At 29.8% G+C, this 27,633-nt stretch overlaps 1 protein-coding gene across 1 annotated transcript; it reads left to right on the top strand.

Annotated features, from left to right (window-relative positions):
• The first annotated feature begins 8,846 nt into the window (after positions 1-8,846).
• LOC133689036 (uncharacterized) lies at positions 8,847-10,061 on the top strand. The gene is made up of 4 exons (XM_062108742.1): positions 8,847-8,953; positions 9,073-9,179; positions 9,659-9,737; positions 9,835-10,061. The coding sequence occupies exons 1-4, from the start codon at positions 8,951-8,953 to the stop codon at positions 9,880-9,882; spliced, it is 237 nt and encodes a 78-aa protein (XP_061964726.1). The 5' UTR covers positions 8,847-8,950; the 3' UTR covers positions 9,883-10,061.
• The last annotated feature ends 17,572 nt before the right edge of the window (positions 10,062-27,633 follow it).

The following is a 27,633-nucleotide window of genomic DNA, read 5'->3' on the forward strand; positions in this document are numbered from 1 at the left end:
TTCGACAAGATTTTAGTAGATCAATTCTTGTTGATTCTCTTTCAGTGAGAACAAATTATAATTGTAATCAGGAACTTCTTTTCGAGCAAGACCGAGTACAATCTTGCAAATCAAAGACTGTGAAGAAAGACTAGAGTTTTGAACTTGATTTTAAGAAGTTAAAAGGAAAAAAGGGTAATGTCAAAATCATAACTTGAGAAAAAGTAATATAAAGATAAAGAAAGTTGCAAGGAAAAGTCATAAATTGCGATAAAGAAAAGAGGCGAAAAAATTGCAGAGAGCTTGTGAATAAATTATGCATACAGAGATAATCATCATTTCCAGTTGGTGGATGGATTATAATATTATAATGATAAAATTTGCATAAATATAAAATTTTAATTCTATACAAATTGTCTAGAGCAAAAAAGGACTCCATGATCTGATCCAGTATACTTTAGATTTCTTATTGGCACACATTCTTCATCATGGTTCTTATTAAACTGTAACATCCAACAATTTAATCGCTAAAGAATCATGTCCTGCATAAAACATAATCATTGATCACTATTATGAACTTTGATCTCCTGGTCAATGGCTGATCTTATCTTCCTTCACCAATTGATGATTCATTTCAACTTTCATTGGCTTGCTTGAAAAGTAATAGTGAACATCTGTTATTTTTAATCAAACGACACGAATGAATTATTTTTGGTATAAAAAATACGTTTATATCTCTTTATTTATCATAAATGAAGAAATATTGATCTTTATTTTTGCTTAAATCATTTAATATTTTGATCATAAATGATATGAAAAATTAAGCATTGTTCTTTTAAAATATCAATTATGTATCTTTTCTGACATGTCATCCAATTAAATATTTTTAAAACAATAAATAGGGAATGTCTTGGTCAATACCAAGAGAAATTTGTGCTTGAAAAAGACAATCTTTTTCCCTTAGACACTAAGAGAAAAAGATTTTCCCTTCCAGATAACCATATAAATTTGACTATATAGAAGTAGTTAATTCCAACATGGCCCATTATTGTCATTATAGACTAAATCAATAAGTAGAACATGATGTAACAATATTTTGACGAGGAATAAAGATTTTAGAAAATCTATAACGCAATCCAATTGTCTTGAATTCCCACCAAACCAAATAGGAAACTATTGGTAGCTTTTTTCCTTTTTTGGTTGAAATAAAAAAACAACATCTTCATCTTCACGTATATGATACAAATTATTACATTGTTTGATTTAGAGGCTTATATCTAGGAGGTGAGGGAATTTGTGCCTTCACGTAAATTCTCACATATTAATTTGAAGATATCTTAATGGTTACTCTAGAGTATAATACTCTATTAGTGTGGGAAAAGAAAAAAGAAACTTTTTTCACTCAAAGAAAACACTTAACTTTTCTTTTGTATAGGGTATGTAGATATCTTATCTATTCTAGATCAAAAAAATCAACAAATGTATATTTAAAAATAGTAATGGCTTTGTTCAAAAAGTAGAACAATAGCACTATGACTTTTTATATTGAGCTATATATACAAAACATTAGGAGAATCTCATGCTAGGAGTGAACAACACACCTTTATAATGAAGGGTAAATAGGTTTAAATATAGGCTACAACCTTGTTCCATGAATTCAATAATATCTAATACATAATGGACCCTTAATTGATCTATATAGGGGAGAGCTTGATAAGGATTTCACTTCATTACTCATTTTTAAAAGATACATGGAGACCTTTTTATTCATGATAAAAGGTGATCAATTTATAATAGCTCTTATGTAAATAAGAATAACTCTTGATGAATATTAATTCCTCAACATTAAAAGAAAAATTCTAAAACATAGAAGGATATTATAATTTAGACAAGCATTATGAACTATAGATATCAACACTTTGGGTTGGTAATAGATCTTATGCAAAGAAATAATTGCTACTTATGTGAGCTTTACATCCCTTATTTTATGGCTATAGAATAAGGATTTATATAGTATATACCCCTACCTATGTTCTACACCACCAATCAGTTTGGTCTAAACATAATATTTTTTTATAGTCTAGAAGAAATGAAAGATGTAACACTGGTAGTTGGGCATTACTTAGGTCACTATGAAGTGAAGGATTTCACCCTAGTTATAAGGAGTCAATCTTCCTTTATACAACAAGGTTGCTAACATCGTCATCAACATGTTACTAGAAGAGAAGGCAGATAAATTCATATTTAAAGAAGAGATTTTTACATAGGGCAACAATTAAACCCCTGATCTAAAATAAAAATATTATAAATAAGAAAAATAAATAAAATAATGCAAAAAAAAATGAAAAGATGTTTCTAATGATAATTATTTAAGTGAATATTTAAGAGTGGATTAAACAATAAGAAAGTTTAAGTGAATATTTAAGAGTGGATTAAACAATAAGAAAGTTGGGTGTGACATTAAATTGTTAAAAGTATAGGGGTGCAAAACAAAGAACATTAAAATCTTTAGGGGCTAGTTTGTAAATAGGTAAAATAAAGAGTATAAATATCTTCTCTCCTTACGGCCCACAATCTGGCTTAAAAGAGGGAGTTAGGGTTTTTTAAAGTTTTTTCTTCAAATTTCTTGATAAATCTCTTAAAAAGTAGTAGTTTAAGGAAATAAAAAAAGGCTAGAGAGTGACCAAATAGAGAAATTGGGTGATTTTAAGGGGTTTAAAAGCTTGAAAGAGAAAATTTGGTGCTATAAAGAGAGGAAAGCAAAAGTGGAGAGAAACTTGAATTCCTTCCAAATTGCTCTTTGATTCTTTGTTGTTTCAAGGTAAGAACAACCTTTATTGTATTTGGTTTTGAAAACTTAGCATATTAAGGTTTAAATTGATGTTCAAGTATTATGGAAAAAATGATTTTTTGTGGTTGTGATAATTGTAAGGATATTTTTGTTAGAATCCAATTTAGAGGCATGAATAAAGATTGGGTAAGTAGAAAAAATGTACAAATTTGAAAAAAAAAATCCATTCCCTTCCAAGGATGCATGTTCGACTAAAGAGAGAAAGTATGAGGGAATTTTGTACGAATTTTTTTTATAAAACTGATGGGTTTAATGGGTTTAATTGAGCTAATGATGATTGAATTAGGTTAAAATTAGATACTTAATTATGAAAAAAAATAAGGGGAAGCCTTTAAGGTCAACCTAGTGTAGGATTTGAGAGAAAATTTTGGATAATTGGTAATGAACGCTATAAATTGCAAATTATTATGGTAATATAAGAGAGGAATGATGATTTTTAAGAAAAGAATAGTTGATTTTATAATTAGAAATTTAGAATTAGTGTGTTTACTAATTGGAACTTATATACAAATGTACAAAAGTTTTAAATGTGATGTTGGAAAATTATTGGTTTGTGGGATCTTAGGAAGATGAGATTGTTACATTATATAATATAATGATGTGTTTAGTATTTTTTTTTTTTCTAAAAACAAATAAACTATGCAAACCTAGGTGATAGGTTCGACCAAATAAGGTTTAGGAGGGTAATAACGTAATTTAAAATTGTGTATGAATTGGCCATGAAAGATATGGTACGAGAAAGCTTTAGAAATAGTAAAGTATTGAATATATATATATATATATATATATATATATATATATATATATAGAAAATGTGAATATGAATGAAGTTACCAATTAAAAATTGTTAAAGATTTATTGGATAAAGTGAGGGGGCAAAATGGGGTCCTTAATTATGTTTATGAGAATATTGATAATATTGATAATAATATTTTAAGGGACATTACTGTATGAAGGCTGCAGATGAGGGGGTGTGTGCAGGACTTTCGCATACAATAAGTAGATAAATCGGTGCTATAAATAAGTAATGAATTTTATCTTTTCAATTAATTTTTTTTTTGCTTTGAACAAATATCACGAGAATAGACTACTTAGAAAATTGATAAAGGAAATGAATGTGGTAGAAGAACATTTGATTAGTCATCTAAGAAACTTGGAGACTAATGATATTAACTAAACTAATATATAAAATGATAATTAGTTAGTTAAATATAAGAATGTTAAAATTTAAAATTCTGTTAATCTTTTAGGTGTGTGTCTTTTATGTTAGTATATTTCAATGTATTTTGGTTTGTTCCTTTTATTTGGCTTATTTAATATAAAGGATTGTATTATAATAATTGTTATATGCAACTTTAAGAACTTTATCTTTTTATGAACTTATTATGTATTCATTTCTTTTTATGAAGAAAACATGGACTTGCATCATACTATATATGAGTTCTATATCAGTGGTGAATATATGTGCTTAACAGATAGTGCAACAATGCATACCATTCTCAGGCATAAGCAATATTTTTTAAAAAAATTTGAAGTGATGAAAGCAAAAGTGCATATAATATTAGGTTTAATAGACTTGATTGAAGGCTCCAAAACAACTAATATAATACTTTATAAGGGAACTAACGTGGACACATCCCAATACGTTAAAATCATATTTGAATGGTCTGCAACTTGACCTAACAAGAACCTGTCTTGGAAAATCAAAGTTATACATAAAGATTACCCCCACCCTGCACCTATAAAGAGACACGAATGAGTGGCATAAAATCATAACATAGTTGATCGATCTTTTTATAGATTTTGTATGAACTTAGTATGAGAATCACTTAACCATATAAAAAAATAGCAGAAATATCAATTTCTTTATTAAAAATAGTCTTATCATTAAACCAACTAAAACCTTTAATAAATTTCTTAGTATTGCTTGGATCGCATCAGCAACAAGATTTATAATTGATAATGTTTTGTTCTCTACCAAATCAAGTAGAAATTTGCTAAGTTTTAAAGATATATGTCGTAATGAGTACCATATTAACATTGCCAATAACAATGGTATAAAATATCTTTATATTATATCAAATGTCTTTACTAAAAAATAAATATTGAAAAAAACACTCATTTTATCTTCAAGTTTATACTATACAAGTATTAATACAATTAAATTCAATGCAATAATAAACTAAAAGTTCAATAAAATAAATAATTTTATTATTTGGCATGACTAGTTGGGCTATCATAGATCAATAATGATGTGATGAACTATTGAAAATCCTTGTGGAACCCATTGAAGAACTAAAAGATTCTTTAATTTAAAGAATTCTCATGTGTTTTTTGTTCTAAAGACGAATTTGTTATTAGACCATCTCTGGCTAAAGTTGGGATTAAATCCCTAAAATTTCTATAACGTATTTAAAGTAATATTTGTAGGGCTATTCTCTCACCATGTGGACCATTTAGATATTTTATGGTTTTAATGTATACATCTAAAATATGGTCACATGTGTGTTTATTACCAACTCACAACCTAGCATTTACGAGATTACTTACTCAAATTATTAGATTACGAGCATAATTTCCGGATTAAATAATCAAGACAAATCGTCTTAACAATGCTAGTGATTTCATATCCTAAACATTTAATAATTTTTGCATGTTACTTAGGATAAACATTGAACATCTTGTTGTCCATATTCATACTTAGAATAATCTTGTCGAATCATTTATTAAACGCCTCCAATTAATTTCAAAGTCATTGCTCATGAGAACAAAACTCATTGTCTCTATTTGGGGACATGTTATTTTACATATAGCAACACTTATACGTATTTGACCAACATCTTATCATAGATTTTCCCTATTTAATTGGTTTTTGGTCATGAACTAAACATTTCCCATATAAAAATATTTGGTTGTGCAATGTATATTCTAATTTATCTGTTATAACATACAAAGATTGGTCCTCAAAGGAAGCTAAGAATATATATATTGGGTTTGAGTCCCTATGGATAATTAAATATCTTAAATTCTTAACAAGTAATTCATTTACGACATGATTTTCCAATTGTCATTTTAATGAGACTACATTTCCAACATTAAAAGGAGGAATTAAATAGTTGGATAAAGATATTACATGAAATGTATTATTATTATTGAATTTTGATCCTCCTACAATGTGAACAAAAAGTTTTAAAGATATTTTTTTTGTCAAAACATAGCAAATCAGCTACTAGATACATTCACTAACTTAAAAAGAATAATCAAATCTTATATACTAGTTGTAAATGCTTTAGCCTGGATTGAACTCTCAATAGGATAATCCGATAAAATTGTAGCAAATGAATATAAAGGACACTAGAATCATGGTAGACTAATCAGTTCAAAAGAAAAAAGATCTCTGGAAAAGAAAAGGAGCAAACAATCAAGTTGGTATTATTGAGGAGACAAACATTCATAAGGATATAAACATAACTAATCATAAAACTTCAGAATAGGTCCAAGTACCTGAAAATAGTAAAAATAAGAAGATCTCGATAAGTTATGTTTCTATAAAAAAAAAAGGAACCAAATGAGATAGTTACCAATAAATTTTCTTTTATATAATATATCATTTGATATCATTAGTGAAAACGATGACATTAATCCTAAATCTATTGAAGAATGTCGACATAGAGATGAATAACCAAAATAGAAAGAAGCAATCCAAATACAATTACATTCACTTGCAAAACATGAAATTTTTGGACTTGTAGTCCAAACACCTAAAAGTGTAAAGCTAATTGGATACAGATGGGTATTTGTATGGAAACAAAACGAGAAAAATGAAATCATAAGGTATAAAGCACAATTGGTGGTATAAGGGTTTTAGCAAAGACTTGGCATTGATTACAATAAAACATATAGGATATGGAATTACACTGGTATCTCATTAGCTTAACAACTCATGAAAGACTAGATATGTGTTTGATTGATGTATTTACAACCTATTTATATGGGTCAATTGATAAATATGCTTATATGAAAATCCCTAAAGGATTTAAAATGCCCGAAGCTTATAATTCAAATCCCTAAAAAGTTTACTCATTCAAGTTGAAAAGGTCCTTCTATGGATTAAAGTAATAAGGACGCATGTGGTATAATTATCTTAATGAATATTTTTTTTGAAAAAAAAAAGTATAATAATGAACCTATATGCCTATGTGTTTTTATAAAAAGAAAGTCAGAATATGATTTCGTTATTATTACTGTGTATGTTGATGATTTAAATATTATTTAAAAACTAAAGAGATAACAAGATAATAAATTATTTAAAGAAAAATTTTGAGATGAAAATAAAATTTTATTTTGGCCTGCAGATCAAGCATTTAGTAAATGAAATTCTCATTCATTAGTCAACTTACAATGAGAAGATCTTTAAAATATTTTATATGGATAAAGCATATACATTGAGTACCTCAATGATTGTTCAATCACTTGATGTAAAAAAGGACCCTTTTAGACCTCAAGAGGATAATGAAGAATTACTTGGTTCCGAAGTACTATACTTTAGTGCAATTGGTGCGTTAACATATCTTGCTAATAATACACGGCCAAATATAGCATTCTCTACGAATTTGCTTGCAAGATATAGTTCTTTTCCTACCTGGAGACATTGAAATAAAGTTAACCATGTTTTTCATCACCTACAAGGAACTATGAATATGGACTTATTTTACTTAAATAATGTTAATCATGAATTAGTTAGGTATGATGATGTAGGATATTTATCTTATCCACATAAAGTTCGATCATAAATAGATTATCTTTTTTCATGTGGCACTAATTATATATTATGGAGTTCTATAAAGCAAACATTAGTTGTCACTTCATCTAATCATGCTGAAATACTTGAAATCTATGATGCAAGTTGAGAATATATGTGGCTGAGATCAATGACTTAATATATTCGTGGAACATGTGGTTTATTCCCCAGCAGATAAACACGAACTATATTGTATGAAGACAATGTTACATGCATAACTCAATTAAATGGAGGATACATTAAAGGAGATGGAACAAAACACATCTCACAAAGAAAAATATTTCACGCATGACCTTGATAAGTGTGGTAATATTGATATTTAGTAGATTCTCTTGAAAAATAATTTAGTACATTTGTTCACTAAAGCATTACTAACTATAATGTTTGAAAGATTGTGACGTAATATTGAAATGTAATAACTTAAAGACTTAAGGTGATATATTCATGAGGAAGAGTTAATACACATTGTACTTTTTTTTCCTTAACCAAGTATTTTTTTTCCCGTTAGGTTTTCTCTTGGTAAGGTTTTCAATAAGATATTATAATGTGTAAAGCTATATAAAAGACATCCAAATAGAAGTGTTATGGAATCATACATTACATTACATGTGGATATCTATTTGTCATCTTTCACTTCTTCATCTTCATATTCATTCATCATCTTTAAGTTTATTTGAACTCTATATCTTTTTATGAATATAAATAAAAATATTGTTGAGATGATGTTGATGTGTGGTTATATTTACAAAATTATATGAAATAAGAAAAGTTTTTTCTTGTTCCTTTAATCTATATTGTTACTATTTATTTTATTTAGTCTTTATTAAATATATTATCTGCTTTTAAATATATAGTTTTACAATATACCATAATACACAATTACTAATCTTTTATTCAATAATAAAATGAGTTGGGCTAAAAGGGTGTTTGAGAATATAATAACGATTGTTTTTAAAAATGTTTTTTGCTTTTAAATGCATCAAAATAATATTATTTTTTAAAATTATTTTTGACATTAGTATATTAAAATGATCTAAAAATATAAAAAATAATTATTTTTAAATAAAATTTTTAATTATTTTTATAAAAAATTACTTGGAACCTAATTACAAACTAATTACAAACTACGCTTCCAACTGTCCAAGGCCAGCGCATCTAAAAGAAAAGGTTAAGCCCAACTAAATATCGGCCCAAAAGCGAAGTCCGCAGTCCCACCCTTTAAAGCAGAACAGAGCAGAGCAGATCTGTCTGGGTTTGTCGTCAAGTCAGCAACGAGATTAAAAAGATCTCACAAAACAAACATTAGCTGATACAAATCAATGGTAAAAGATCAATTGCTATTAATTTTTTTTATTTTAATAGTCGAGAATGGAATTGATTTACATAGTTCTTCCTTTTCTTCTTCTTCTTCTTCTTCATTTTTTTGCTTATTGAATTGAAGGGTTCGAAGGCCGCAGCAATAACGAGTCCAGTCCCGGTGACATGGTACCCAACCCTAGCAATCTTCATGCTGGCCATCGGTCTTATTGTCTCTGCTTCCTTCTTCATGTAAGCTAAGCTATGCTGAAATGAATTATTGCTGTTCCTTTCCTCCACTAGATCAGATCTACATGTGTTGTAATTTGCTAAAAAAAATCAATTACCAGTCAAAATGATTTGTGATTTTAATTTAATTTGATTTGCTCCTCCAGTTTTAATCTTCTATTTACGTTTTCCATGAGATATTATCACTCCACCAGAATTTGCTGCAGACTAATCATTACAAGCATCCTCGGTCGGTCCTCGTAAATACTTAACATACTGTTATAATGAAGATTAACATGCTATGTAGCAGGCATTCTGTTTTCTTGTTTTCTTTTTTAGAACAAAAAGTATTTTATTTGAAAATGTTGTTGTTGATGAATTTATGACAAGATCTGCTGTTTTGTTTGAACATGTTGTTGTTGTTGATGAACTATGAAAAGATCTGTTTGTGTGCAAATATGTGCCATCTCGTTTCTGATGTTATACAAGCGTGGTTTATGCAGCTACGAAGCGACCTCTTCTAGGAGAAGCCGCAGTTTGGCCAAGGAGCTTACTACAGGAGCATTGGCCTCATTCTTTCTGGTATGATATGTCGTGTTTGTTACTCCCTCCACCTTCTGATTTGTTATTGTTAATTTTGGTTCATTGCTCTATCTGAACGCCGATGTCGCTGGTGCAGGGTTTTGGGTCCTTGTTCATGCTACTTGCTTCTGGTGTTTATGTCTGAGTTCGTCATTTTGAACCAGTTATAATTATGCTAGGCAGGATTGGCTGCATATGATTAGATGTTTAACTGTTAATTTAGTTGAGAGTTTTGGTGATCAATGAGTTATGGACTATGATGTTTACATCATTAATCATTTTGAGTGATTTATGGATTCAATAGGCATTCTATCCTTCTCTTCATTTTCGCGGTGCTAGTTTTCGAGGTTTCTACTACCCATCGGCTAGGATGAGCTAAGCTTCCTTTCTCTCTTCCCCTTTCCATGTTCCTATGCAGAGCCTTGATCAATTCGTGGAGACTTTAAGCTTTCCAGTTGATAATCAGCCGTGCAATTAAGCATGGAGAGAATAACGTGTGTTAAAAGAACCTCTTCGGTGTGGGAAAAGGACTTTACACTTGCCTTTTTTTATTTACTGGAATTGTCCTTTAAAAAAGTCTCGCAATACCCTTTTTTAGGGGTAAAATAGTTTTTTTGCTAGGTTTGTTTGTCATTTTAGAATAATGGTTTGGGACATCTCAATCTTTACATAATTTTTTTAATAATAAACTTACTATTTTTTTTTAAAAAAAAAACTTTGGTTCAGGGTTTTTTTAAAATTTTCTTGACATTCACATTATAACTATTTTATTGTCACAGGAATTAAAAAAATTTAGGCTTGGCCTTGGGGCATGTTGGTATTTTTATTTTGATTTTTTTATATATATAATTATGTTACAAGGGTGATTTGATAATTTGATTAATAATAATAATAAAAAAAAAAAGTTGATGTGTTTGTTAATGGGGCTTGTGGTGGCTTATGATGGGTAAAAATCATTTTTTTTGTTATTTTATTTACAAAGGTGGGGGCTATCTTTCCATGCGACGCTTGTGATCTAATTTTATCTCATCTTTTGATTTTATTTCTCTTTTTTTTTCATTTCAGATTTAATTTTTATTTTTTTTATTATTAATTTTATTTTGAATTATTTTAGAATTAATTTATTTTTTTACAATTTCATCATCCTTTAATATATTTACATATTATATTATATTTTTATTTTTTTAATTACTATTTTTTTACCTTGAAAATTTTTTAAATTAATTTTTTTATTTTGTGCTTTATTGAGCTTTTTTATTGATCTCGTGTTTAAGATTTAATAAGTTGTGAATTTGAAGGAAGAACTCAAGTTTAAGAGATTTGTCCAAGTTCATCTATTGTTTTTTTTTTCCTTCTTTTTTCCCCCATCATTTTGGTATTTTCAGGTCTTTTTATATTTTGTTATTTGTTGGATTTAGCTTTTTTTAAAAGATTTTTTAATTAAATTAAATTAATTATTTAGTATTTATTTTAAAAAATATATCGTCTAGTATATCATTATCTCTATTTATTTTAATATTTCTTTAAAGTTAGAAAAAAAATGACTTATAACTTAGTGTTCACCAAAAAAATTATTTTTTTTCTAAACTCATTTAAAAAAAAACATCTAGAAAAAATTTGGTATAATTTGCATCGAAACAAGAGCTAATGGGCTAGTTACTTTTACTTTGTGCTAGAAGGATGAATAGCAACTAGTGATTTATTATTTTTAGAATACAAGTGTTGGACTTAAAAAGGATATTAAATGATTAGTTGTGTTTTATCCTAATTTCTCTAGGTATGTTTAAAATGAGCTTAAAGACAGCTATAAACATTTAATAGGTTTCCATGGGGTCATTTTGACCTAACCAAAATCAACTTATAATGATAGAGAATAGTGTGTATTAAAACCTAAAAACCTTATAATAAATATTTAAATATTGAAAAAAAATTTAAGTAACAATCAAATAATATTTACAAATTAAAATCAAAAGAATATGATATGTTTTTTAAAAACAAAAAAAACATATGTGATTACCTCATAAATGACTCCACCAATAGAATAGTGGTTTATTGTATTGGTGAAAAAGTAAATTAAAAGTGTTGTAAAAGGAATCGTTCAGTTCAATTAATCGTTAGATTCTTACATAACATAAAAATAAAAATAAAACGTGTGTGTATGTTGAAAATAAAGTGTATCAATCATATTTAATACTTTTTAACTTTTGAGTAATTGGACTTGTTTAAGAATCATATTATCCCTAGATTGATTCTTAGAAATCAATATATATACAATCATATAGAAAAATTATATTAAAAAACCATTTTTATTATATGAAAAAATATCAATATATGAATGATATGACGCATTTAATGATTATAGTACCACTTGATTATTATTTTTATTAAAAAATGAGCTTTTTTTATACATGACCTACCATATATTTTTTTTTTAAAAAAATTGTTGAAATCCACATGTAAATTAAACACATCCGTACAAAAAAAAAAACACCCATTTGCAAAACCAAACCATTATACCTTTTTGCAACTTATCTTCCTGACCCTATTATGTGGTTTTGATTTCACCTTATCACATCTTAAAAATAATTCCTCAATTATTTTATACCACTGCAATGACACCAATCCTAACACTTAAAATAAAAAAATTTTGTTTAGGGTTTGAAATTGACCTTCAAGAGCTATTGTAATCAACTAGAAAATTGGGCAATGTTGATACTCCTAGGTTCGGTTGTATATGTGATTTTTGCGGCGCCAAACATGTAAAAAGCGTGGCTGGGAGACACAAAAAAGATCAATTTTTTTGGATTTTATGATGACTTTCTTTTCTAGGTTATTTTGGGGTTGGTTTAGGTTGGTTTCTTGGTGTGATTTTTGTTAGGTGTTTTAGCAAATTTGATTTTGATTTTGGGGTGATTGAGGGCTGTGATTTCAAGTTACAGCTAGAAACTGGTCAAAAAACATGGCTAGGAGATGTGAAGGAAGGGTTAGCTGGTTTGTAATAGTGGTTTGATGGTTGTTGGAGATAGGGAGAAAAGGACAATAGGTTTGTGATAACATTGGCTAGCAAAGATGGAGAAAATAACAAAAAAATTGTAATAATAATTATTTTCACTAAAGAGGTGGGACAATGATGTGTGTGTGGGATGGTGAGGCATATACTGGTTGTTTAGAGTTGTGAGGTTATGGTTAAGTTGATTGATTCCAGTAGTGTGAGGGGAAAAGGGTGGCAACTAGTTTTGGTTTTTACAAAGTGTTTTTTTTTTGTTATGTTTAACTTTTTTCTACTCTTTTTTTTTTTTATCTCTTGATGAATTTTTTTGCTCTTTATTTTCTCCTATCTAGTTTTTAAATAATTTTCCTTTGACTATATGGTTTATTTATAGCCTATTATTTGCCTATCTTTTCATCTTTATCCTCCTATCTTATTATCTTCTTATCTCTCTATCTCTTTATCCTATAATTGATTAACGAAAGGACTAAATTTTCATGTTTATTTTGATTTATTATTTCACTCCCTATTTTAAAAAAAAAAATAAATAGTCAAAACAGGTTATCATAGTTGTCCTCGTTTTACAATGTTTAAGTGCAAAGATATTGTAAAATATATTTTTCTTTGGCTTTGTATTGTAAAGTTTGTGAAAAACTATGATAAAATACTTGAGAAGGAAATAAATGTTAAGAAAATATTAAGAAAATGATGTTATATACATGAAACTTAAATGGATTAACTCAAGAGGTGGTCAACCACGACATGCAATTTAAAAATGAGTTAATTTGAGAGGTGATCAACCTCAACATAAAACTTAAATGAATGCATTCGAAAAGTAACCGACCTCAACATCAAATCTAAATGAGTCAACTCAAGAGGCAACTAACTTTAACATGAAACTTAAATAGGTTAACTCGAGAGTTAACCAACTTCAATATAAAATCTAAATAAGTCAACTTGAAAGGTGACTAACTTCATTATGAATTCTAAATGAGTCATTGATAAAAATATGTGAACTTCCCCATGTCATCTTAAACCTTTGTTTCAGTTCACACAACTGATTACAATGTTAGGCTCACTTATTTGCTTGAATTCAATTTCTGAGTAAACAATCTAGTTCTAAGCCTCTAATGTTTTGACTTTGACATTTGTTGGTGATTTTTATGTTGAAGCTTCATTTTCCTTCAGATTTCCCCCAAGATTACCTTTCATGATTCAATTTCCTTTAATCAACCCATCTAACTCTCATTTCCTGATTATATCTCATTCCATATTTTAATATTTTAAAACCTTTCCATAATTTCTTTTTATACTTTTCCTTGTTAGATATCTATCATATCTTTATTTTCCCTTATGTATCTTGTTGCCTATTAAGTTTATAAATAAAGCCCAACATTTTTTTTTTTTTGCACTTTCTCTTCAAGTTTATGCAATTAATATCAATATTAGTCATACAATAGACTAAGGAACATGATTTATTTTATATAAATACAATTGCAAAGTAAGGAGTCAATGTAAAAGTTGTGTTAAACAAAGAAAGAAAAAAGACAAACAATCACAAAATAAACATCTTGAAAATTTTTTGTCCAAATCTAAACTTTTTAATTATAATGGTTGAAGAAAGTATAAATTTATGTATAATATTTCTTCATAGCATCTGAATTAACATGCTTCGATATTTCTCTTCCATTTATATTTGATAAAATAAGGGCTTATTCTTAAAATGTTTTCTTGACTACATAAGGACCCTCATGGTTAGGCATTGATTTACTTCAATCCTACTTAGGAATTGATGGTATTTCAAATAAGTATAGTATAAATTCTTTTTATTACTCAACTGGAAACCACACACAAAGGAGGTTCCAATCGATTATAAATTGTTAACATGATTATATTAGTTATCTTATTCAAATAATGCTAATACTTGTAAATGTTGTCAGACATTCATGATTATAACTTATGTTAACAACAAATCAAGTTTCTTTCATAGCACAAGTGTCAGTTATACCATACCGTTGGGCTATGAAAGTGCCAAGTATTTGTTGTACCAAGGGTTATACAACATAAATCTAGATTAACCATTTAACAAGCAAAGTATTAAAAGTAAACAAGATAACAAATATAAAACATGTTAGTATCAAACATTAAGATCCATGTTGAGTTTATATTATACTTATTCTTACACCATTAGTGTAACCTTTTCACTTTAACATGATAAACTTAGCTAAACATAATGAAAGAGAGAAACATAAATAAATAAGGTAAGGAAATGAAAAGCATAAGCAAGAGATTAATATAAGCAAAACTTAATCATTACAAAATATAAAGAGAGAGCAAGAACATGATTTTGATCTGAAAACCAAGATGCCTAAATACATGGCAAATGCCTTCTTTTATAGGCCAAAATTCAGAACTATTGATTTAAAGTGAAAAGGTTGAGTGGGTGGCCACATCTTGACTTGGTAACAATCTTTATCTTCTTGTCTGCCAAAACCGTCATTGATAATGTCATAATTTGAACAAACTTAAATCATGAAAGTTTTAGGAAATTGTCTCAGCTTTCCAAGAAAAAAATAGTTGAGGTCATTTGGACTTTTAGAACTCGAGATATGGGCTAAACATTTAACAGTGTCTGGACTGCAGGACAGATTCAAACTTCTCCGTTGTTGCTACAATTTGAACTTGAAAACAGCTTTTTTAAATCTTGGACTCCTCATAAAAGTTTTAGGCCTATGTCTTAGCTTTTCATCCATATAAGGCAGACCTAAATCCAAGATCTACAACTCCGGATATGACCTAATGACTGAACAGTGTTCCAATTTGGATTGAACCAGCATCTCTTTTCTAAGTTTGGCCCTTTCTTTGTCCTTTCAATTTCCATACTTAAACTCATCAATCAATCCTTTTATTTATGTGATAGGCCTGCATTTAAAATGAACATTTACCATAAATTAAAGGTATCTTATGGTATCAGACTTGTTATTATAAAACATGTTTTAGTTAAGGAGTTATTGATACTTCAAGTGCAAAATGATGATATAAAACCATGATAAAAATACACTTTTAACATATAACTTAAAGCACAATGCATCTTTAACCCATGTAACGAGCTTTCGGCCAATGAATCCTAGACTAGTTGGTTTTAGAGCATTAGGTGTTGAGACATCCCTATGAGCTTAGTAACTCGGGTTGCAGATACTGATACGTAGATAGTGTAATGTTTGATTCCCTTAAGCTTTTCTCCTTAACCCATGTAACAAGCTTTGGGCCAATAGCTCTCAAGTCAGTTGATTTTAGGGTATTAGGTGTTAAAACACCCATTCGGGCTTAATTGTTTAGGTTAGGGAGGTTACGAAACCAAACTTATCTACATTTTTATTATCATCAATATTATCAAAAAAAATTTCTGTTTTGTTTTTTTGTTTTTTTGCAAATTATATACTATCCATTTCCCTTAGTTATTACTTTTAACAAAAGAACATAAATAATGTAATAATCCAATGTGCGACCCACAATCATATGTTAAAGTGTGTGTGTGTGTGTGTGTGAAAATGAAGGTTTAAGAATACTTGTTAAATGAGTATATGAGCAGAATCAAGTGATAACAATGCAAGAGTTTGTAAACTTAAATATTTCAAGAAGTATTCTGATAGACCATGATAAGACTATTTACTAAGATGCGTCTCAAAAGTCAATAAAATTCCTCCTTACTCTGCCATCCTAATAACAGTTTTGTCAAATGGTCTTAATAATAGCAAAAACAGTTAGTAAGTTATTTTTTTTTAATATCAACTACTACCCTCTCCCCCAACCAGAACGAGACATTGTCCTCAATGTCATAAGGTAGAAAGATAGAGTATAGAAGACATCATCTGAAACAACGAACACTAACAAACCTGAAACACATTTAAATAAATATAAGAAATAACAAAATAAAATAATATGCTATTAATAAAACCAAAAGACACAAGGATTCACAAACGAAGGCTCAAATCCAATCTAAGCTTTTTACATCTTTTCTTAGTTGACCAATTTATGCGACTCGTGGAAGGATCAATTACAGGGATGAAAGATTGTAGTTGGTCAATCAATTGTTTAGCAGTAGCAGCATAGATTATGATTTGTTGTACCAAAGATGTTAGAAATTCCTGTTCCACAGCTTGATCAAGAAAAGACAACAAATTATCATAAAAACCATTAACATTTTAACAGACCTATAGGTTTATGGTGAATGTGTAGTTGGGCCCAAGAGGAAATATGAAAGATCTCTTCCAATATGCCTAGACCACTGGGTAAGGCAATAAAGGCATCAATATGGTTAAACATTGCATTCAATCGATCAGACATTGTAGGGACCTGTAGTTCCTCTCCAATTGTTTTTCCAATGATGTCCCCTTTTGCTAAAGCTTTAGGGACGACCCTCAAAACTTGACTACCTTCTAAAAATGCAGCTATTGACACACCCCCATTAACCTAAGGTTGCCTCCTCCATACACTAAATGAATCTTTTTCTTAACTAGTACCTGACTAAGATGATTTACTGATTTTAAAAACTCATTTTCTTTCCTAGGATTGGACCCACCGAAAACATAAATATTTCTGATGTGATGACTTAAGGAACCTGCCATTTCTACACACTTCTATATTTATTGAATGTATGGGTTGAGTAGAAATTAAGGGAAGGAAGAGAAGATTTTATAGATGAGAAATTGAAAATGCAATCATACCACCTATATGTAGGCCAACTGGAGTCTCACTCTCTCACTCTCTCTCTATTTATTTATTTATTTTGAAAAAGCATGTGTATGTACAGGTAGTTATGATTGTGGATCACATCTTCCCTTGGTTTTACGTCCAAGAACGGCCTAAACGCCCTCTATGGGTCGGGGATAGGCTCCCATCCAATTTTTTAAAAAACTGAAAAACAAGGTCTTTTATAGTCAGATTTCTAAGACTAAGTCAATCATGTTTTTTATGGAATTGTGGCCATAAATCATGAATTGCACAATGCACATCTCCACTAGGATACGTCTAAAGGGTCAATAGAAGATTATCTAAAGACCCCTTACTCAGGTCATCCTTAATGAATTGTATTTTATCTTCACGATTTATAGATATCATTCCTAAAGAACAACATGTTGCATTATAAGTCCATCTGGCACATCGATGATAGACTTTCAGTTGTTTTGCACGACATTTCTTTGCAAAAGTGCTTTTACCTATTCCAAGCATGTATGAAATGAAAGAATTTGACTCACCTGATAATCGAACCTTTGCTTCAATTAGCCAGCGAATATCTTTAGGAATTCTATGATTCATTAATAACCTCAATCTTGCACACCTAGCATGGTAAATTTTTGTAATCGCATTCTAAGACAGAGCGGGAAAGTACTTTTTCAATTTTTCAAGAGTGGTATCCATTTTCAAATGAGAGTTGGAGAAGAGATTCAAAGAAGGGAGAAAGAGCAAAGAAATGCACAAATATATACAGATATCAGTTATTATAGGAAACTGAAAGAACTAACTTAAGTCACAGAGTACCGTTATCCGCCATTTAACCGGGGTGAAATAGACTAACAAAACAAAATTCACACCAAAACGAAACACTAAACAATGTGAGAAAAAGAATCAATCTTTATATACAGGATCACTTAATTCAATAGAGTCATTTTCAACTGAAAAATTATCAAATAAACTTTCAAACGATGTCCATTTACCTTGAAAACATTGTCATTCTTTGGATTCTCGATATCACAGGCCCCATATGGATACACATGTTTCACAATAAATGGACCGCTCCATCTTGATCTTAGCTATCTAGGAAATAAATGGAGTTGAGAATTATAAAGCAAAACTTTTTGACCAACATCAAATGTTTTTCTCAAGATTCTCTTATCATGAAACTCTTTGATTCTTGCTTTATGAATTTTTGAATTCTCATATGCATCATTTCTTATTTCCTTAGGCTAATTTATTTGTAATTTTTGCAGCTGACTAGCATCATCAAGGTTAGAATTAAAAGCTTTAATAGCCCAATAAGCTTTATGTTCAAGTTTCACAAGCAAGTGACAAGGTTTTCCATAGACTAATCTATAAGGTGACATACCTAATGATGTTTTATAAGTAGTTCAATAAGCCCAAAGTGCATCATTAAGTCTTAAAGACCAGTCTTTCCTATTAGGGTTTACTGTTTTCTCCAAGATCTATTTGATCTCCCTATTAGCAAGCTCTACTTGTCCACTTGTCTGAGGATGATAAGGGGTGACAACTTTGTGTGTGATTCCCTATTTCATCATTAAATACTCAAATGGCTTGTTGCATAAATGTGTTCCACCATCACTTATCATGACTCGAGAGATTCCAAATCGACTCAAAATATTTTCTTTCAAAAACTTTATCACTGTTTTGTGGTCATTGTTTCGACTTGGAATTGCCTCTATCCATTTTGAAACATAATCTACTACGACTAATATATACAAGAAACCAAATGATGGAGGAAATGGACCCATGAAATCTATACCCCAACAGTCAAAGATCTCAATGACAAGAATAGGATTTAAAGGCATCATGTGATGTTTTGAAATAGATCCCAACTTTTGATAATTTTTACAAGTCTTGCAGAATGCATGTGAGTCCTTGAACATGGTAGGCCAGTAAAATCTACTTTATAAGATTTTTACAGTGGTCTTTCTTGATGAGAAATGACCCTCACATGCCTCAGAATGACAAAATTTAATGACACTACTTACCTCATTGTTAGGAATACATCTTCGAAATATTTGATTAGGATAATATTTGAATAAATAAGGGTCATCCTAATAAAAATTCTTCACTTCGTTCAAGAACTTTCTTTTGTCTTGGGTACTCCAATGAGCTGGCAATTGTCCTGAAACAAGAAAAATAACAATATTAGCAAACCAAGGCATTATAGAGATAGAAAATAAAGATTCATCAGGAAAGTAGTCATCGATTGGTGTGATGTCAGATTTCAAATATGTTGTCAATCTTGACAAATAATTTGCGACAACATTTTCGGTGCCTTTCTTATCTTTGATTGTGATATCAAATTCTTGAAGTAACAAAATCCACCGCACCAATCTAGCCTTAGAATCTTTCTTAGAAAGAAGATATTTCAATGTTGCATGATCACTAAAAACAACAACAGGTGAGCTAACAAGATAAGATCTGAACTTTTCACATGAAAATACTACTGCAAGTAATTCTTTTTCAGTGATGGTGTAATTCATTTGAGCACTATTTAAAGTTTTACTTGCATAATAAATCACATAAGGTTTCTTATCTTTTCTTTGTCCCAAGACAGCACCCACGACATAATCACTAGCGTTACATATTATTTCAAAAGGTAGTGACCAATCTGGAGGTTGAATGATAGGAGCAGAAGTAAGCAAGTTTTTTAGTTTAACAAAGACTTCTTCATAATGTTCAGTCCATTTAAAAATATTATCCTTTGTTAGAAGGTTACTCAAGGGCTTTTGGATATCACACTAAAATCTTTGATGAACCTTCTATAAAAACCAGCATGTCCTAAGAATGATTTAACATCTTTAACTGATTTTAGTGTTGGCAAGTTAGCAATTAACTTGATTTTAGATTTGTCAACCTCAATTCCTTTCGATGAAACAATATGATCAAGTACAATGCCATTTGTTACCATAAAGTGACATTTTTCCAATTCAGTACAAGATTCTTCTCTTCACACCTGCTCAAAACCTTTCTAAGTTAGTCAAACAATCATCAAATGAATCACCAAAAACAGAAAAATCATCCATAAAAATTTCAAGAAAACATTCAACCATATCACTAAATATACTGAGCATGCATCTTTGAAACATGGCTGGTGCATTACATAATCCACAAGGCATCCTTTGATATGCAAAAGTACCAAATGGACATGTGAAAGTAGTCGTCTCTTGATCTTCCAATGTAATTTCAATTTGGTTGTAACCTGAATAGCCATCTAGGAAACAATAAAATTTATGACCTGCAACTTTTTCTAGGATTTGATCCATAAAAGGTAAAGGAAAATGATCTTTTTTAGTCATTGAATTAAGTTTCCTATAGTCAATCCACATGCGTCAACCAGTAATAGTCCTAGTTGGAATTAACTCATTTTTCTTATTTGTTATCACAGTGACTCTAGACTTATTGGGTACAACTTGGGTAGGACTTACCCATTTGCTGTCAGAAATAGGATAAATGATTCCATTATCTAGAAGCTTAATGGCTTCATTTTTCACTACTTCTTTCATATTAGGATTAAGCCTTCGTTGCATTTCTTTAGAAGGTTTAGCATTTTCCTCCAAATAAATCTTGTGTGTGCAAATCAAAGGACTAATTCCTTTTGTGTCAGCTATGGTCCATCCTAATGCATTTTTGTGCATTTTCAGAGTTTGTAATAACTTACCTTCTTGATATGCATTAAGTTTGGAAGACATTATTACCGAAAAAGTTTCATTTTCTCCTAAAAATAAGTATTTAAGATTGAATGGTAATGGCTTCAAATCAGATTTTGGTGGTTGAACACTTAAAGGTATGGACTCAATTAATCGTGATGGCAATTCTTCAATTTTCAGTCTCCAACTATTTGCCTTTGATTCTTCATGAAAATAAACCATTTGCAAATTATCAGATTCATCAATTTCAAACATCAATCTCAATTTCACTGGAAGTGGTTTGAAATTGATCATGAACTAATTTTTTAGTAAAGTTCACTTCCTGCAAATCATTATCATCTCCAGGTTGCTTGCAAATGTTAAAAATATTCATCTCCAATGTCATGTTTCCAAATGATAGCTTCATCAGTCCATTCCTACAATTAATCAATACATTAAAAATTGCAAGAAATGGACGTCCTAAAATAATAGGAAATGAATTACATGCTTCAACAGGTTGTGTATCCAAGACAATAAAATCCACAGGATAAATGAATTTATCGACTTATACTAACACATCTTTAATTATTCCTCTAGGTATTTTTACAGATCTATCGGCAAGTAAAAGAGTTACAGAAATTGGTTTTAACTCACCTAGATTAAGACTTTGAAAAACTGAATATGGAAGTAAATTCACACTAGCTTCAAGATCAAGTAAGGCTCTTTCAATTTTATGTTCTCTAATAAAGCAAGAAATTATAGGACAACCAAGGTCTTTATATTTCAAAGCATTATTGTTTTGAAGAATGACACTTACTTGTTCGACTAAAAAAGCTTTCTTTTTCACATTCAGTTTTCACTTCACAGTGCACAGATCTTTCAAAAATTTATCATAAGAAGAAACCTGTTTAATAGCATCTAGCAAAGGTATATTGATCCTTACCTGTTTGAAAGTTTCAAAGATTTCAGAGTTGTGATTGACTTTTCTTTGTTTGGTCATGACATGAGGAAATAGAAGTGCTGGCGGGGAATCAACCTTTTCTTTACAATGTTCAGATTTAACCCCTTCCTTACCCTCAGAGTTTGACTCATCATCTTTCTCACAAGGTTCAAGAATAGGTATTTCAATAACCTTACCACTGCGAAGAGTGATGATTGATTTGACTTGATATATGTGTTGGCTTCCAGAACTACTTGCATTCACATTGTATTGCCCCTTTAGATTTTGTTGTGGTTAAGATGGAAACTTACCTTTCTCTTGAAAACTGAGAGCAGATGTTAATTTTGCAAGAGTATCTTTAAAATCTATCATACTTTGAGTAAGTTGAGTGTTGATTGTTTCTTGCTTTTCAATGAATGCATGCAATGTTTCCTTAAGATTTCTTATAGGAGGTGAAGCATAAAGAGGTGCATATCCAGGAGAATTTTGGAAATTATGGTGTGCTTGAAACGATGGTTGTGAAGTTTGTGCATTATTATTATCACTCTTTCAATTAAAATTTGTGTGATTTCTCCAACCAGGGTTGTATGTTTGCGAGTATGGGTTATGATTGGGCCTTTAGAAACTATTTAAAGCATGGGCTTGTTCATGGAAACATTCCTTAAAAGAAGGCAAAGTTGGACAGTCATTGGTTGAATGTTCATTGGTTTCATAGATTTGACACACAATGTCTTAAACAGATTTTAATTGACCACTCTTTTTTAATTCTAATGCTTCGACTTTTCTAGCTAAAGATGCAAACTTGGCTTGGAGGTCATGATCTTCCCTAAAGTTGTACATACCTCCACTAGATGTATGAGGTTGAGTTTTACTTAGTGCCTGTAGTGTCCCAATTTTGAGCATTTTCAGCTAGCAAGTCTAGGTACTCTATTGCTTCATTAGGGTCTTTATCTTTAAAAGTTCTATTTCACATCAATTCAATCATTTGCCTATATCTAGGAGTTAACCCTTTATAAAAATATGATACTAATCTCCATGTTTCAAAACCATGATAAGGGTAAGTATTAAGTAAGTCTCGATATCTATTCCAGCATTGGTAAAATGTTTCCCCTGGTTTTTGAGTGAAAGTGATGATTTATCTTTTGAAAGAGTTTATTTTGTGATATGGATAAAACTTCTTTAAAAATTATTGTTGCATTTCATCCCAAGTACGAATAGATCCTGGTCTTAAATTTTATAGCCATGTTTTAGCTTTATCTTTTAATGAAAAAGAAAAAAGCTTTAATCTAATTGTGTTCATGCTACAATTTGAGTCATTATAGGTGTTATAGACCTCTTTAAATTCCCTTAAATGCAAGTATAGATTTTCTAAATTTAAGCCATGAAAAGAAGGTAAAAGTTGAATAATGCCTAGCTTAAAATTAAAATGAGATACATCAGGGGGAAAAACTATGCATGAGGGTGCACTTGTTCTTGTGGGATTCATGTGGTCTCTAAGCGTTCTAACACGGATATTCTCATTATTCTCATTAAGTCTACCACTTAATGTACGTGACCAGACTCTCATGCACGTGTAAGAAGAGAATAAAAGGAAGAAAAGAAAAGAAAACGAAATAAAAGAAAAGAAAAGAAAAGAAACAAAAGTTAGATAAAATAAAAAGTGAAAAGTGAAAATAAAATAAATACTATAATTTGTACAAGAATTTACCTCTCCGGCAACGACGCTAAAAACTTGACACGGCTAAAAAGATTGATGTCTTCTCCCAAGTGCAAGAGTGTCAAAGTAATAAATAACCCAGCAAGACCGGGTCGAATCATAGGGAGGTTAACTATATAAATTATAAATAACAACAACAACAAGAAGAAGTTAAAGAGAGCTTTGAGATGTGATATTGATGTAAGGATTAAACAAGGATAAAATAATTGTCAAGGTTAGATGATCCGCTAATGGTATTTCAAACAAGTATAGTATAAACTCTTTTTATTACTCAACTGGAAACCACACATAAAGGAGGTTATAATCGGATTATAAATTGTTAACATGATTACATTAGTTATCTTATTCGAATAATGCTAATACTTATAAATGTTGTCAGGCATTCATGATTATAACTTATGTTAACAACAAATCAAGTTCTTTTCATAGCACAGGTGTCGGCTATACCATACGATTGGGTTATGAAAGTTCCAAGTATTTGTTGTACCAAGGGTTATACAACATAAATCTAGATTAACCATTTAACAAGCAAAGTATTAAAAGTGAACAAGATAACAAATATAAAACATGTTAGTATCAAACATTAAGGTCTATGTTGAGTTTATATTATACTTATTCTTACACCATTAGTGTAACCTTTTCACCTTGACATGATAAACTTAGCTAAACATAATGAAAGAGAGAAACAAAAATAAACAAGGAAAGGAAATGAAAATCATAAGCAAGAGATTAATATAAGCAAAACTTAAGCATTACAAAATATAAGGAGAGAGCAAGAACATGATTTTGATCTGAAAACCAAGATGCCTAAATACATGGCAAATGCCTTCTTTTATAGGTCAAAATTCGGAACTATTGATTTGTTGACTAATTGTTGAGTGGGTGGCCACATATTGACTTGGTAACAATCCTTATCTTCTTGTCTGCCAAAAACATCATTGATAACGTCATAATTTGAATAGACTTAAATCATGAAAGTTCTAGGAAATTGTCTTAGCTTTCCAGGAAAAAAAAAGTTGAGGTCATTTGGACTTTTAGAATTCAAGATATGGGCTGAACACTGAACAGTGTCTGGGCTGCAGGACAGATTCGGACTTCTCCGTTGTTGCTATAATTTGGACTTGAAAACGACCTTTTTAAATCTTGGACTCCCATGAAAGTTTTAGGCCTATGTCTTAGCTTTCCATCCATATAAGGCAGACCTAAATCCAAGATCTACAACTCCGGATATGACCCAATGACTGAACAGTGTTTCAATTTGGATTGAACCAGCATCTCTTTTTTAAATTTGGCCTTTTCTTTATCCTTTCAATTTCCAAACTTAAACTCATCAATCAATCCTTTCATTTATGTGATAGGTCTGCATTTAAGATGAACATTTACCATAAATTAAAGGTATCTTATGATATCAGACTTGTTGTTATAAAACATGTTTTAGTTAAAGAGTTATTGATACTTCAAGTGCAAAATGATGATATAAAAGCATGATAAAAATACACTTTTAAGTACTAATCATTAATCTTTTCTCTCTAATAAGTTTAACTATTCATACCAGAGCCTAGCCTATTCCGACTTTACTTCTTTTAATTCCTTTAGATGAGGTATTTTTACTTTAAGAGGCATCACTACCTCCATTTCATACACTTGAGAGTAAGGAGTTAATCTTGTAGACGTTCCTACACTAGTTTGATAACCATATAATGCATATGAAAGCATTTCATGTAATGATCATTTTTTACACAATCTTCTTTATATTTTTAATTGTTATCTCTACTACCTCATTCATCTTTATCAGTAAGGTGAGGAATTAAGATGTTTGATCTTTCATTGTTGGCATAAATATTGAATCACTTTCCATTAAAATTCTAGGCATTGTCAGTCACTATTACCTTTAACAAACTGTATTGACAAATGATATTATTCTCAATAAATATTTGAACCACTTTTTAAGTAACATAGACATATAAAAAAAAAACCTTCAATCCATTTTGTAAAACAATTAATAGCTACCAATATGAATCAATGTTCGTCACTTGTTTTGGGAGTAATTAAGCAGATCATATTCATTTCCCATATTGCAATTGGCCAAGATGTTATTATATTATGGAGAGAAACAGACAATGCATTTATCATATTAGTAAAAATATAACATTTTTGACATTTCCTCACGTAATCATTACTATAATTTTCTATTATGGTCCATAAATATACACTTGTTTGTAGTTTTCATGTTATCATAAGCCCATTAGCATGTGTAACAGAACCCCTTCATACACTTATATAGTTTTCTTATTCCCTTTTATCTAAACATGTTAGTAGAGTTTTGTCTAATTATTTCGTGTATAATGGTTTTCTATCTAAAAAGTAGTTCATTTTCAATCTCCTCAAAGACTTTTTGTCCATCTTATTTGCATTAGATGGATATTCATGACTTATAACAAACTACTTAATATTGTGGTACCATGGCTTCCCATTTGTCTCCTCTTTGACCAAACAATAGTAAACGTGGTCATTCTTAATCTTAATACATATAGGATTCACTTGTTTACCATAGTTGATTTAAGTTGTTCATTTTAATATAGCTAGTGTATCTACAAACCGATTATTATCTCTACTTGGTTGATTGAATTTAATTTTTTCAAACAGGTATGTTAGCTTGATAAAGTACTTTTAATATGGATTTAATTTCTCATCTTTTATTAAGCACTCTTTTTTCATCTAGTAAATAATTAATAAATAATCTTCATATACATCAAGATTTTCAACTTACCTTTCTAAAAAGGCCTCGAGCACATAGATACATGTTCTATATTCTGCTATATTGATAGTGCATTCAAACTATTATCTAATTGCAACAAGATTGTACTCCTCAATTGGTGAAATGAGCACAACACCCGCACTTTTACCAGATGCATTTACTACTCTATTGAAATATAGAGTCCATATATTCTTACCCAACTTCTTTACTTTTAACCATCATAATGTCTACACCCAGGAATTCAAATAGCAAATGCTTATAATCCCCAACCACATTGTGTGCCAAATGATGGTTATAATGATACCTTTAACTAACTTTCTAGTCATGTAAATTATGTCAACATAACTTGCCATCATACAATTTTGTAAGGCATATAGGGATTATAAAAGACAATTGATTGGATCTATTTTAGATATCAACCAAGTTGTATAGTAGATATTTTTAGGAAAATATGTCGAGATTTAAAATTAATAAACTTCTTAATTAAGTAATAAATGGTTTGCTCTGTCCTTTTTGAATCATCATTCTAAACGAGGACATAAACCATAACAACTTTTGTTCTAGTCAAATACATTATTAATGGTTTTTATGACAAATTGATATTAAAAGAGGTGGACTCTATATATATTTCTTTATTTTATCAAAGGCCTTTTGACATCTTTCATCCCATATCCTAAATTTTTGTTACAGAACATGTAAAAAAAGATTCGCAGGCTAATATCAATTAGAAAATAAATTGGGCTATATAATTTATCCACTTTAAAAAGCTCCACACTTTTTTTTTCTACAAAACCAATAGGCAAATGAATGTGCAGAATTGAAACTCCAACTCGGAGTACATAAAGTTATAAAATTATTATCTTCAATATTTTTTAATTTAGACTATTTTTAAGCATCAAAAAATAAATGAGCTCATCTTTATTCCTTTTTTGTCAGGATATATTTGAATGCCCTCGTAATCTAGTCATGCCTCCCTTTCAGTCTTGCTTCCTATATAATTGAACCCATGATGGGCTTGCTTCAGCATAACCATTATGGTTCTAATCAAAATTATTTATATTTATATTTTTTTTCTAACATTCAATTAAAAAATGAAGAA

The sequence above is a fragment of the Populus nigra genome, chromosome 3, assembly GCF_951802175.1.
Source record: "Populus nigra chromosome 3, ddPopNigr1.1, whole genome shotgun sequence".
NCBI lineage: Eukaryota > Viridiplantae > Streptophyta > Magnoliopsida > Malpighiales > Salicaceae > Populus > Populus nigra.

Bases quoted from the DNA above. Each gene is read 5' to 3' on its own strand.
- LOC133689036 (XM_062108742.1), top strand. The intron at 9,180-9,658 runs GTAAGCTAAGCT...TGGTTTATGCAG, and splicing joins GTCTCTGCTTCCTTCTTCAT to CTACGAAGCGACCTCTTCTA. The intron at 9,738-9,834 runs GTATGATATGTC...TCGCTGGTGCAG, and splicing joins CATTGGCCTCATTCTTTCTG to GGTTTTGGGTCCTTGTTCAT.